The sequence below is a fragment of the Phodopus roborovskii genome, unplaced genomic scaffold (assembly GCF_943737965.1).
Source record: "Phodopus roborovskii unplaced genomic scaffold, PHOROB, whole genome shotgun sequence".
Classification (NCBI taxonomy): Eukaryota; Metazoa; Chordata; class Mammalia; order Rodentia; family Cricetidae; genus Phodopus; species Phodopus roborovskii.
The window spans coordinates 873193-885615 of NW_026126627.1; the positions used below are offsets into that span (position 1 = coordinate 873193).

The 12423-nt window shown below is 43.8% G+C and overlaps 1 protein-coding gene across 4 annotated transcripts in view; it reads left to right on the forward strand.

Moving 5' to 3' along the window:
- Flnb (filamin B) overlaps positions 1-12423 on the forward strand; it is a 138975-nt gene that overhangs the window by 67656 nt on the left and 58896 nt on the right. For all 4 annotated transcript variants that reach the window (XM_051206683.1, XM_051206680.1, XM_051206681.1 and 1 more), the window contains exons 7-16: positions 269-431; positions 1010-1207; positions 4781-4918; positions 6346-6472; positions 8089-8225; positions 9476-9669; positions 10175-10288; positions 10957-11100; positions 11362-11485; positions 11772-11932. In XM_051206683.1, coding sequence (XP_051062640.1) covers positions 269-431; positions 1010-1207; positions 4781-4918; positions 6346-6472; positions 8089-8225; positions 9476-9669; positions 10175-10288; positions 10957-11100; positions 11362-11485; positions 11772-11932 — 1500 coding nt within the window. The remainder of the gene's footprint in view (positions 1-268; positions 432-1009; positions 1208-4780; positions 4919-6345; positions 6473-8088; positions 8226-9475; positions 9670-10174; positions 10289-10956; positions 11101-11361; positions 11486-11771; positions 11933-12423) is intronic.

Consider the following 12423-nt stretch of genomic DNA (forward strand, 5'->3'; position numbering starts at 1 on the left):
ACACCACGAGAGGGAGTCCATGCCTGACCCTGCCTGGATGGCCAGGAGCCAGAGGCAGGACAGGTTAGAAACCCAGGATAGAGCCAAACACAACCAGAAAAAATAAAGTAAAAGACCAAGTGTATCTGATATCATGGGCACAGCCACATGCCTGGTATCCAGGATTTTAGGGCTCCCGGGAATGGTGAAAGGTTGGCCAGAAGCACCAGCTTGGATGGTGCTCTTTCCAGCCAGGGAGACTCTGTTATCTCTCTCTTGTTATTTGTAGGTTATAGTCCTCTTTGCAGGACAGCACATCTCTAAGAGCCCATTTGAAGTGAATGTTGACAAAGCCCAAGGAGACGCCAGCAAGGTCACTGCAAAAGGCCCAGGGCTGGAAACTACAGGGAACATTGCCAATAAACCCACCTATTTTGACATCTACACAGCTGGTAATGTGCTTTAACCTTGCATCTTCTTGATCTAAATCAGAATCCTCAGGAGAGCTTGGGGCACTCACACTTTTTTGGTCTTTCAAATTTAACAAACAAGTTTTTCTCATGAGTTAGTTATGTTTTTACATATCTTCATTCTTGACCCTGAATGATTACTTCTCAATTTCTGTACAAATTTTAGTCTGCACTAAATTTTCCCCATCGTGTGCTAGACCAAGTTTTATGAAAGACTAGGGGAAGTGGGCAGCACAAAAGAGTAAGGTAGTTATTGATCTGTTAGCTTTCATTTCTTCTAGTTTTTCTAGATAGGGTTTCTCTGTGCAGCCCTGGCTGTCCTGGAACTCGATCCATAGACCAGGATGGCCTTGAACTCACAGAAGTTTGCCTGCTTCTTCCTCCTGAGTGCTGGGATTAAAGGTGTGTGTCACCATCACATGGCAGCTTCCTTTCGATTGAAAAAGGGAATTAGAAAGTGTGAAAAAGAGGACCGTTGGTACAGCCTTGCACTTTGCACTGGTTGGCAGCAAACTTTTGAAAAGGGAGAATGTGCTCATGGAATGGTGGTTCTTTCACAGGAGCTGGTGTGGGTGACATTGATGTTGAGGTGGAGGATCCTCAGGGCAAGAACTCTGTGGAGCTACTGGTGGAAGACAGAGGAAATCAGGTGTATAGATGTGTATACAAGCCATTGCAGCCTGGCCCCCATGTGGTCAAGGTCTCCTTTGCTGGAGATGCCATTCCCAAGAGTCCTTTTGGTGTGCAGGTGGGCGAAGGTAAGTCCTGGCTGGCTATACTGGCATAGAGACAGATAAACTTGGGTTCACTCCATCCTCTTTCTGCTGGAATCCCTTCAACAGGAAATGGTACTTGAGGGTGTTAGTGCTTATACAGGTTGTGTTCCTCAGCTTTCCTCCCTGTGTCAAAACATCTGAAATGATCATGTTAATGATGATAAAAATTCTTTGGTTTATGGCCATGATCACTTGGCCTAGTTTCTTTTGGGCCTATCATGGTACTGTAGATCTATGATAGGCACGTGTAGCAAAGGTAACTGCTTACCGCATGGTAGCCAGGAAGCCACGAAAGAGATGGGAAGGGTAGGGCCTCAGCAGTCCTTTACAGTAGTGTTCTGAAGCTGCCTAACGCTGCAACCTTTATTCATGTTGTGACCCCCCAACCATAAAATTGTTTCATTGCTACTTAAAACTGTAATTTTACTACTGCTAATAAATTGTAATGTAAGTATCTGTTATGCAAACCCCAAAGGGGTTCTGAACCTCTGCTTTACAGAGTAAGTTTCCAATGACCTGACTTCCTTCCCCCAGCCCCCCCCCCACCTTTCCAACACTTGTGCTTTTAGGGCACAGTTTAAGTCCAGTCTGTACCACAGATTGAATGTCCCTAATATGAAATAGGAAACTGGATTGCTTCAAGATCCAGTTTTGGTGTTTTGTTTTGTACTGACAAGATTCTCAAATAATTTTAGATTTTAGCCAGAACATTTTAAGATTTTAGGTTTTCAGATAAGGGAAGCTCAATCAGCAAAGTCTGTGCAATTTTGTTGTTGGTTTTCAAAATGGACTTTCTCTGCATAGCCCTAGGCTGTCCTAGAACTCACCCTGTAGACCAGCTGGCCTCACTCAGAGATCCCCTGACTCTGCTTCAAGTACTGGTGTTAAAGGCGTGCACTGCTACCAGCTGGTCCGTGCAAGTGTTTTTTTAAAGTCCATCTGAAACAGGTGCTGGGAAGAAGGCTCAGCAGTGAAGAGCTCTCTGCTGTTGCAGAGGATCTGCATTCAGATCCCAGAACCCACACCAGTTCACTCTTAACGGCCTACAACCCCAGCTCTAGGGGTTCTGATGCCCTGTTCTTGCTCCCATGGGCACCTGCACATATGTGGCAGGCGCGTGCGCGCGCGCGCACACACACACACACACACACACACACGCCTACCTTTAAAACCTTATGATAGCAAAATCTTTTTGTTCCAGTCATTTTTGCATAAGGGACACCAAATCTGTACAGAGACCTAAGTGTGCTGTATTTGGTACCCAGGATCAAGCTCAACCGCCGCAGGCCCCTATAGTCCAGGCACTTTCTGGCTGTTGGGTACTCAGCTCAACCACGTTAACCCACATATCTGTGTATTTCAGGTGTGCTTACCACCTCCAGTTTGTAGGTAGAATGACCGAGGCTTTGACAGTGTAGATCTTAGTACTAGAAAGCATCAGTAGATCCATAGTGTCCATTGAACAGGCCTGTAACCACTCTGATAATTCCCTCTGCAAACAACAGCATATGTTGCCTCCTAATATTAGAGTGTCTCCCTCTCCCTCTCTCCCTCCCTCTCTCTCTCTCTCTCTCTTTCTCTCTCTCTGACTCGGTTGCTCTTTTTGTTGTTACTATTGTTTTCCAACTATGTTGCTTTTTCTAACCGGCACTTACCTCTCCCTGTTCTGTCCTCCACCTCTGCACCTGCAGACCTGGCTGCTTCTTCTGAATCCTGCCTCTAGGCCAACCTGGACCCTGAAGCTGCTGGCTTCCTATTTGCAAGCTCTGGGCCAGAGGCTCTTGCTTTGGTAAGGGCTTGGTTGAATGGGTGTCTTTGCTAGTTCTTTGTGTTGCTTGCATACGTCAAGGGTGTCTGTACTGTGTGTGACTTCAGGAAACTCCTGTACGGGGTTAGTGATTGTCTTGAACTAGGTGGGATGACAGTGGGTCTGGCATGTCCCTCCAACTCTTCAGCTGAGTCAGCTGAGTGTTTATAGGAACTGAGCTATTAGCATTTTGTTACTGACCCTGTTGTACATGTTCAATGTTTCAGAGAGAGAGGGTGTATAAACACATTTAACCTCCTCCCCCCTTCAGGGAATTCCTGTCATCTTGTGACTTATTCCTCATGTGACCAACTTTTCTCCCTTTGACAAGGAAAAAACAACCCTCTCCCTAGATATTTATAATTAAAATTCCTTTGACATCAGGAAAGAGATGATTTGAGACGGCTCCCCTCACTCTAGTGTTCATTTCTGGCACAGTGAGTTTTTTGTTTTTCCCTCCTCATTTACTGCCCTCCACTGTAATGATCTGACTTCTAAAAGAAGCTTTAGTCAGGCCTCTCATCTAAGCCACTAGGGAGGCTGAGGCAGGAGAATCACAAGCTCAAAGCCACCTTGGGCACATAACAACTTAATGAGACCCTGTCTCAAAATAAAAAGTAAAGGAGGACTCAGTGGTAAAGCATGTGCAGGACCCTGGGTTCAATCTGTAGACCTTCAATACAGGCACACATACTTACATGTCTTTAACAGTAGAAAACCAATGTTACTGGCCATTAAGTACCTCCACCATAAACTGTGTTCATCTATGAAGAATCTAACATGATCTCTAACTGCAAGGGTGTCTGTGTGCCTCTCTGGCATGTAATGGTTTGCCATATAACCAAGAGGGAAGATTATCTAATGAATAGCTACCTTCCTTCCACTTTTGGAGCCTGTGTACAAAGAGCTGTCAAATGTGCAGTGTGAGTCAATTCGTGGACAACAGAACAGGTGCCCATCAATTTCCCATTCCCACTTAAGGAGGAAGTTGCCTGTGCTGGGCAAAGGATTCCTAGGAAGTATATCTATCTTTATAGACCCCCTCCCTGTGACCCCACATGGAAGAGTAGTTTCATGGCTCTCTCAAGTGACAAGAATTAGCCATCACCATAGTCCTTAAGTTTAGTCCTAAAACATGTAGCTTGTAAAGGAGACCACAAATCAAGTCAGGAATGGAATTTCTGCTGAAGCTTGCCCTTGTAGATGCCCAGAGTTTTGTCACAGCCATCTTTGACTGAGAGCACAGGGTCACCTTTTTGCCTGACTGTTCCCATGCAAGACAACAGCCATGTCCAGATCATCAGAGATGGCTCACCCAGTCTTTGGAACCCAGATATATTTCAAGCACTGCATTTTGCAAGGAGACTTGAAAAGTATGGTCTTCCCAGTTACTAGACCCTGATTGTGGCAGCGAGGTCTGGACAACGTTCAGCACTCAGTCTTAATGCCTCCCTGCTGCTCATAAAAGGCTGGAAACCAGCACCGGGAGCACAGTGTGGTCGCTCTCCTGTTGATGTTGCCAAAATAACTTTTGCCCAGCCCTTGTGTGGTGAGGCTGGACAAAGTCGTGCTGTGTCCTTCTTTGCTAGCTGGTGTGCTTCCTGAGTGGGACCCCTGGTATTGGGCAACTGCCAGATGCTCTTTGTACAAAGCAAACATTTTCTTGGCAGGTGGCCCCAAATAACCTTAACTTTCTTGCCTTTACCAAATATTAAAAGGTTGAACTGATGTTAAAACTCTGTTTGCAGCCTGCAATCCAAATGCCTGCAGGGCCAGTGGCCGAGGCCTGCAACCCAAAGGTGTCCGGATCCGCGAGACTGCAGACTTTAAGGTGGACACCAAAACTGCTGGGAGCGGGGAGCTTGGCGTAACTGTGAAGGGCCCGAGTGAGTACTCTTTTCTTTCCCCATCTAGGATACAAATCTTAGCTCATTTTTAGCCCTGATGTATTGATAGCATCCTATGGCCAGTCCTGATTGGTCTCTCCCAGAGAATTATGGCAAAGATTTGAGTCCTATCCACTCTTTGGAACAGTGATTGATTAGTAACATTTGCCCTGGATATGGGTAGATGCGACTGGTGGGTGCTTTGACAGCCTTACATTTTAAGACCTCTGGGATAGAAAGCAATGCTGTAAGGGAATTGGAGAAATAACTGCTTTGGGGGAAAAAAAGTGTGTGTTCTCTCCTCTCCCCCCCCCCCATCTCTAATTCAAGAGACCTAGGTATAAAGCAGTAGGTTCTTGCACATAGTCACATGTCTTGAGATGTTGTGGAATTCAAGCACAAAGTTCAAAGCCGATGATTTCTCCAGAAGGTTACATTTTTAGAGACAATGAAGTTATATCAATTACTACATTAGTATGATTGGTGATTATAGGAGAATAAAATGCCCTAGAGTGGTTTTCTTTTTAGGTAAAGGCCATTGACAGAGGGCGTGTTTCCCCAGTACCCTGTTTTTTCTTCTCCTTTAGTGACAAAGACAGTAGGCATGGGGGTCAACACTCCTCTGTCTCACATCTTCCCTAGAACAGAGGGTGGCTCAGAAGTCGAGTTGAGAGCAAAGCAGCACTTGGTGATTTTAAGTCTAAGACATGATAGAGTCCGGCAATGCCTGAGTCCAAAAAATGTATTTGTGGCCTCAGCTCAAAGCTTTGGGGAAGGGTATGCCTCAAGGGCAGCCAGGGTTCTAGACTTCCCAGACCTAGAGCCAAGTAGCTCTGGGGCCCCCACACCTACTCAGCTTATTGCCACGGGAACTGGAGAGGTGCTGTCTTCTGACACTGGAGACTTTCTTGACTCTGACTTTTCTGGCCAAACTTCAACATAAAGCAAGTTGCTACCTGATGTCTGGATCTGAAATTATGTATAGAACCTAAAACCCATCTTCTCACAGATCGCCTAAAAGGACTTTCTTCCTTTGTTGACCTGCTTTAGCAGGAAAATATATACTGGTGCTTAGTCCCAGACAAATAATTGTAAAGATGACCTCCATTTCCAGTGTTTGTGGGGTGGTAGGGTGGACCCATGCCTGGAAGGCATCTAGGAAGGACTGTTGGGAAATACTGAGACACAGCAAACAAGCCCGCTTGGTCTGGGACCTCAGCCTCTGCTGAGAGCTTTTGAAGTGACTGAGCTAGGAAGTCATCCTTTTCTCCCTCTTCGAAGCTAAGATGGCTCTGCCTTTAGTTTTGTAAACCTCTCCCAGGTTTTTGGGGGGAATCTCACATTCAGAGTTGAACTTTCTGAAGTCACCTATGTTTTGTGGAAAGCCTAGGGGTTTTACTCTAAAGGCTGTGTGCTTTCTTTCACAGAGGGCCTGGAGGAGCTTGTAAAACAGAAGGGCTTTCTGGATGGGGTCTACTCGTTTGAATACTACCCCAGCACACCGGGGAAATACATCATTGCAGTTACTTGGGGGGGACACCACATTCCTAAGAGGTGAGTCTAGGTTGGAGATGTGCCGGTTTAGAGGTATGCTCATGCTCAGTTTGTAAAGGGCTCACAGGAGCCTGCTGCTTCCCAGGCTGCCAGAGGGAAGAGAGATCCTGCTTTGTTAAAAGTTTTCCACCCCCCCAAGCCCCCCTCCCCTGCTCCTCTCTTTCTTGGAGCCGCACAGACACTTGGCTTGTTCTCAAAAGCAGCACAAAGTCACTGTGGTTCCAGCTGCCCTGCTTTAAATCAAATGTTGATGGTTTGTGCCTGCTGGGAGGCAGGGAAACCAGAAAGTGCTGTAATAGAGAGCAAATGGACTGTGTATCTATATGGCCTTGTGTAAACCAAGGCTCTCCTTTTCAATGAATGCCTCTGTTCACGAATGCCACAGCGGCACAGTCTGCTGTGGTTTACCTTAAAACCATCTACATGAACGCCATCAGAGACAAGGGACCCCTAGCCTCAGCTTTGCCCGGGGCTACTACAGTTTCCTTTCTGTGCCTTTGCGCTTTGCTGCTCTCCTGAGGGCAATTTAAACTTGGAATACATTTTGTTTGTCTTGAGAAATAATTGAACATTATAGTAGTCCACAGAACATATAGTTGTCCACAGAAGTTACCTTCTGAAACCATAAGTATATGCTTGAAACCAACCCCAGACAGTCATGCGCTGGTGCTTTTTTTGTTTTGTTTTGGGTTTTTTGCCTCTAGACATGCACACCCACAAAAAAATTTTAATTTATAAGATAGACACAATAAAAGACTGGTAACAGTAATGATGAAGCAGCAAATGAAAGGTCTTAATGAAAATATACCACTGCTGGGCAGTGGTGGCACACGCCTTTAATCCCAACACTCAGGAGGTAGAGGCAAGAGGATCTTTGTGAATTCGAGGCCAATCTGTTCTACAGAGCAAGTTCCTTGACAATCTGGGCTACACAAGAAACCCTGTCTTCTTTTAAAAAAAAAAAAAACCATAAATAAATAAGTACCATACTGTACTGGGTTTCCCCTCCTTGTATTGTTAGATGTCATAATGCCTGTATGATGAGATAAAGTGAAAAGAATAATGTAGGCATCACAGCAAAGTACTGGGCCACTATTAACTCAAAATGATACATACTGCAGACCACATTTGAAACTTAAGAAAATAAAACCCAGGATAAGGGGAACTCATATAGGGGTTTCAGTGTCAGAGCACGCTTATTGTAAACTCCCCTTGCCATGTATTTGATCACATAGGTAGGAGATAAAGCTTATTCAAACTAGTTTTTCTGTTTTTTTTTTTTTTTAATAGCATAGGTAGGAAAAGAGAAACATGGATAGTCTTAACCTTTAAGTCATACTCTAGAGAGCCCTGCATAACTAAGGTCACTCACTAATGAGCAAACTAGATCAACTGTGTTGCTTGAGTGACAGCCCAGTGCCCCCCAGCTCCCGAAGCAACCATATTACATTATATTGTTGACATAACAATGGCTGTGGGAGTGACCAGTGTGAAGGAAAGAGCTTGCCTAGAGTTTCAGCCTCCATGCAAAAAAGGTCAGGCCAGTGAAAAGAATTATGTTAAGTAATCCCCTTTTGTGTTCTTCTTCAATGCATCTTCTCTTCCCTTCCTTCTAGCCCCTTTGAAGTTCAAGTCAGCCCTGAAGCGGGCATGCAGAAAGTTCGTGCATGGGGCCCTGGTCTCCATGGTGGCATTGTTGGTCGGTCAGCAGACTTTGTGGTGGAGTCCATTGGCTCTGAGGTTGGAACTCTGGGTAAGTAGAGGCAACGGCCCAGGGGCTTCCATGAGTCTAAGAATAACACAGTACCTGGTGTTGGAGCGTCACATGGCCTCCTGACTACCCAAAGCCTTCTGGATGCTGTAGAATTCTAGTTCTTATTGTCCTCCTTGCTTTCAGTTGTCTGATGCCTGTGACAATAGTGATCGCTTTACTCACCAATTCCCTGAGAGTGGTAGTGGAGGTATACTAAACAGTACATAAAATATCATAGACAAATATTGGTGATTGACCCTTACATAAATAACGGTATATTTTCTGAAATTTGAAAAAGTAAATATATGACTCAGAGCATAACTGCAGATGTTTTAAGTACATGTCTGACAAAACACATGATCATTATGGATTAGAAATCAACAAACTTTTTCTAGAAAGTGCCACACATCTAGTATTTTCACCATGTTCTCTGTCTCAATTATGTAACTCTGCCGTTGTGGCTTTAAAGTAGTTATTAAGAAATACATACATAAGTAAGTATACCTACATCCCTGTAAAACTCTTTATTTAGGAATAGGCAGTGAGCTAGATTTCACCAATGAGCTATAGTTTACTGGCCCTTGTTTTAGGTATAGCAATAAGCAAAAGAGGGAAAAATAAGAAATTACATTTAATTTCCACCAGTAGAAAGATTAATCATTTTGCTATATACTTCTAGCCTAAAGTAGTAGTTAAACTTTTAATCTCTTCTTGGGCTTTTTTCCTGCACACACAGATGTATGTATCTTTTTATCTTTATGCCCCAGATGAGTAGATGTAATGCCTTCATATCCTATGGCTTCTATGGGATTTTTTTAAAAAAAAAGTTTCAGTCTATTCTTGAACTCTCAAGTTACTTCCAAGATCTTTTTTATATCAAAACAATGCAGAGTACATAACCTCACTTAATTCATTCATGTAAACACTCAGAAATGGGTTTAGACGAATGAGTATTGTTTTAAGACTTTTGGCATATATTGTTATATATTCAGTAAAAGGGTACGCCCAGGTGTGTCTCCTTCCTACCATTCCTCATGTTGTCTGAAAACCAGAAACACCCAGTCTAACCTTTCTATCTCTAATCAAGACTCAGTAGCCTTGGTTTTGTGGAAGAGGGACATACTTGATTTCAATCAACTTTCTACTCATGACTTGCTTTCCTGGAGGCAGGGGAAGAAATGGTAGTGGCACATTGACTTGATAATTCTCGACATGTGTAACTAGGAAAGCCCTTTTATTCGGTCCCCCAGGGTTTGCAATTGAAGGCCCTTCCCAGGCAAAGATAGAATATGATGACCAGAATGATGGATCATGTGATGTCAAATACTGGCCCAAGGAACCTGGTGAATATGCTGTCCACATCATGTGTGATGATGAAGACATCAAGGACAGCCCATACATGGCTTTCATCCACCCTGCTACTGGAGACTACAACCCAGATCTGGTAAACACCTTCACCCCTCCTTTACCCTTCCTCCCCTGTGACAGATAGGAATGGGTTAGATCGTAGGGCAGAAGTGGCCCTCTTAGAACTTTAAGGATCTCTCTGACTCTTGACATTTCTTCCATAAGCTAGGAATGAGAGTGTCTACTCCCAGAGCTTCTTGGATAATTCAGGATATACATGTCAAGTGGAAGAGGCTCCTCTTGCTACTTATTATAGCTATTGGCCAGCTAGCCATAGAGTAATATCAATGGGCTAACTTGTGGCACTCTTGGGCCCACAGCTAAGCAGAGAGTCTGGATTAGTTCAGATTTTGTTTTAGAGTATGTCTCTTTCGTGGACAGCCACTAGTAGTATTTATTTTAAAGTTACAGACACCTTTGGCATTTTACTTGCTACAGGATTCCTTCATAAGCAACAGGCATTTTGTGCACCCTACCCTCCATCCCATTCTTTGACACAGTGGGGAAAAAAAACACAAAACATTATTTGGTTTTTGCCTCAGGTCCAAGCATATGGGCCTGGTTTAGAGAAGTCTGGTTGCATTGTCAACAACCCAGCTGAGTTCATTGTGGATCCTAAGGATGCTGGAAAAGCTCCCTTAAAGATACTGGCTCAGGTAAGTTTCTGGGGCCACTTGCACTTGTCAGGTATGAGGGGTGTAATGTCAAGTTGCTTGGTCCATTTGTTCCTTAGCTTTCTTATCCATACACTGGGAGTAATAATAGTATCCCACAGTGTGATGTCAGACTACATGGAACTAACATTATGAGGAACATAGTTCATATTTGTAATTTGTGCTTTGTTTGTTTTAGATTTCTCTGTAATGTCTTTCAGTTTGGCTAAGTCTACTTAATTCCTAATAGGTTTGTGAACAAAATTCAGATTATGCTTGTCTGATCTGGTTAAAATTAGCCAAATTAGATGCTAAGTGGCATTGGCTTTAGGCAGGAGGTAAGATAGCATTTTCTCTAGTAATTACAAGTAAATAAATGGAATTGGGTACAGCAACATATACATGATTCCTAGTAATTGGGAGGTCCAAAGTAGGGCATCAAGATCATCCTGGGTTAGCTAGTGAGACCTGTCTCATTTGGGGATATCTGGTTTTGTTTATTGTTACCTATAGTCTGTGTATTGGGAATGTATAGCATGTTGTAGTTGCTGTATGGTTTACTAAGATAAGTTGGTGGTATCTTGGCTGTCCCTAGAAGCCACAGTTACCACCTTTTGGCGGAGACATTGTGAGAACCACTTTTGTTCAAGCTCTGGCTGGCTCTTTTGCAGGATGGGGAAGGACAGCCCATAGACATCCAGATGAAGAGCCGGATGGATGGCACCTATGCATGCTCATATACCCCAGTTAAAGCCATCAAGCACACCATAGCCGTGGTCTGGGGAGGTGTGAGCATACCACACAGCCCCTACAGGGTAGGTTTGTGAGGTTTACCCTAATTGTATGAAAACAAACAAACAAACAAAAACTGGCTGTATATTGAGTCTTGGCATTGTGTATACAGATGGCCAAGGCATGTATGGAAAGAACCCATTCTGGATAGGCCTTGAAAAGAGACTTGGGTTGAAGGGTGAAATACTCTAGACTGACAAACGGCCATTTCTAGTCTTAATGCTGGGCCTAAGGGAAGGAAAACTTTTATATAGATTTATTTTCTAAGTTCATGTCTTTTCTAGGTCAACATTGGGCAAGGTAGCCATCCCCAAAAGGTCAAGGTGTTTGGACCTGGTGTGGAGAGAACAGGTCTGAAGGCAAATGAGCCTACTCACTTCACAGTGGATTGTACAGAGGCCGGGGAAGGTGAGATTAGGTTTCTTTTACTCCTGTCATTAGCACTCCTTGAGAAGAATGTCTTTATAACATTTGGAGGGCAGTAGCTCATTTTAGTGGGCGATTGTTTACCCATGAGCTATGTTGATTCCTTGGTAACATCTTAGCTAGCTCTTCATGCATCCTTTTCCAAAACCCTGATTTATCATCTTCCCTTTTTTGGGTTGCTCTTGTGGGCTGTTAGCCAGAGCTGGAAGTGATTATATGAGACATGCTGCTGCTTGTAAACTGCTACTCATAAGCCTGTCTATTCTAGGTGATGTCAGTGTTGGCATTAAGTGTGACGCCCGAGTGTTAAGTGAGGATGAGGAAGATGTGGATTTTGACATTATTCACAATGCCAATGACACATTTACAGTCAAATACGTGCCTCCTGCTGCTGGGCGATACACTATCCAGGTTCTCTTTGCATCTCAGGTATGTGTTAGAGCCTAAGAGGCACACAGAAGAGTGAGCCTTGGCTTTTCGGCCACATGTGAGCGTATTTCCTTTTTGGGTATTGTTGTTTTGGTTAGCAACTGAGAAAGGTGCTTTGAGAACGATGTTGAATTTCCTTAAAACTAAAAGGGGGTTAGGCAAGCTAAGCAAATTCTCACTTTTTTCTCTGTCAGAGGTCAGGCACATAATTCAGTGGTTAAAAGAAGGACTCTAAGCAGAAACTGACTTGTTAAAACATTCACCAAGCTTTTGATTGAAAAGTTAGGCAACTTCTAGATGTGCTTCACTTTGACCTCTTTGCAGTAATAACTCTGGTCCCTGCCCTTAAGCTTTTATAGCAAAAGCTTTTTGAAGCATTGGGTGTGTGATAATGGAAATCCTGTACTGGGCACTCTGAAACCAGGCATTTTGAAATGCTAATGATCAAAATTAACTGTATAAAAATTAGGAAGCTCAGGAGAACAGTGTGT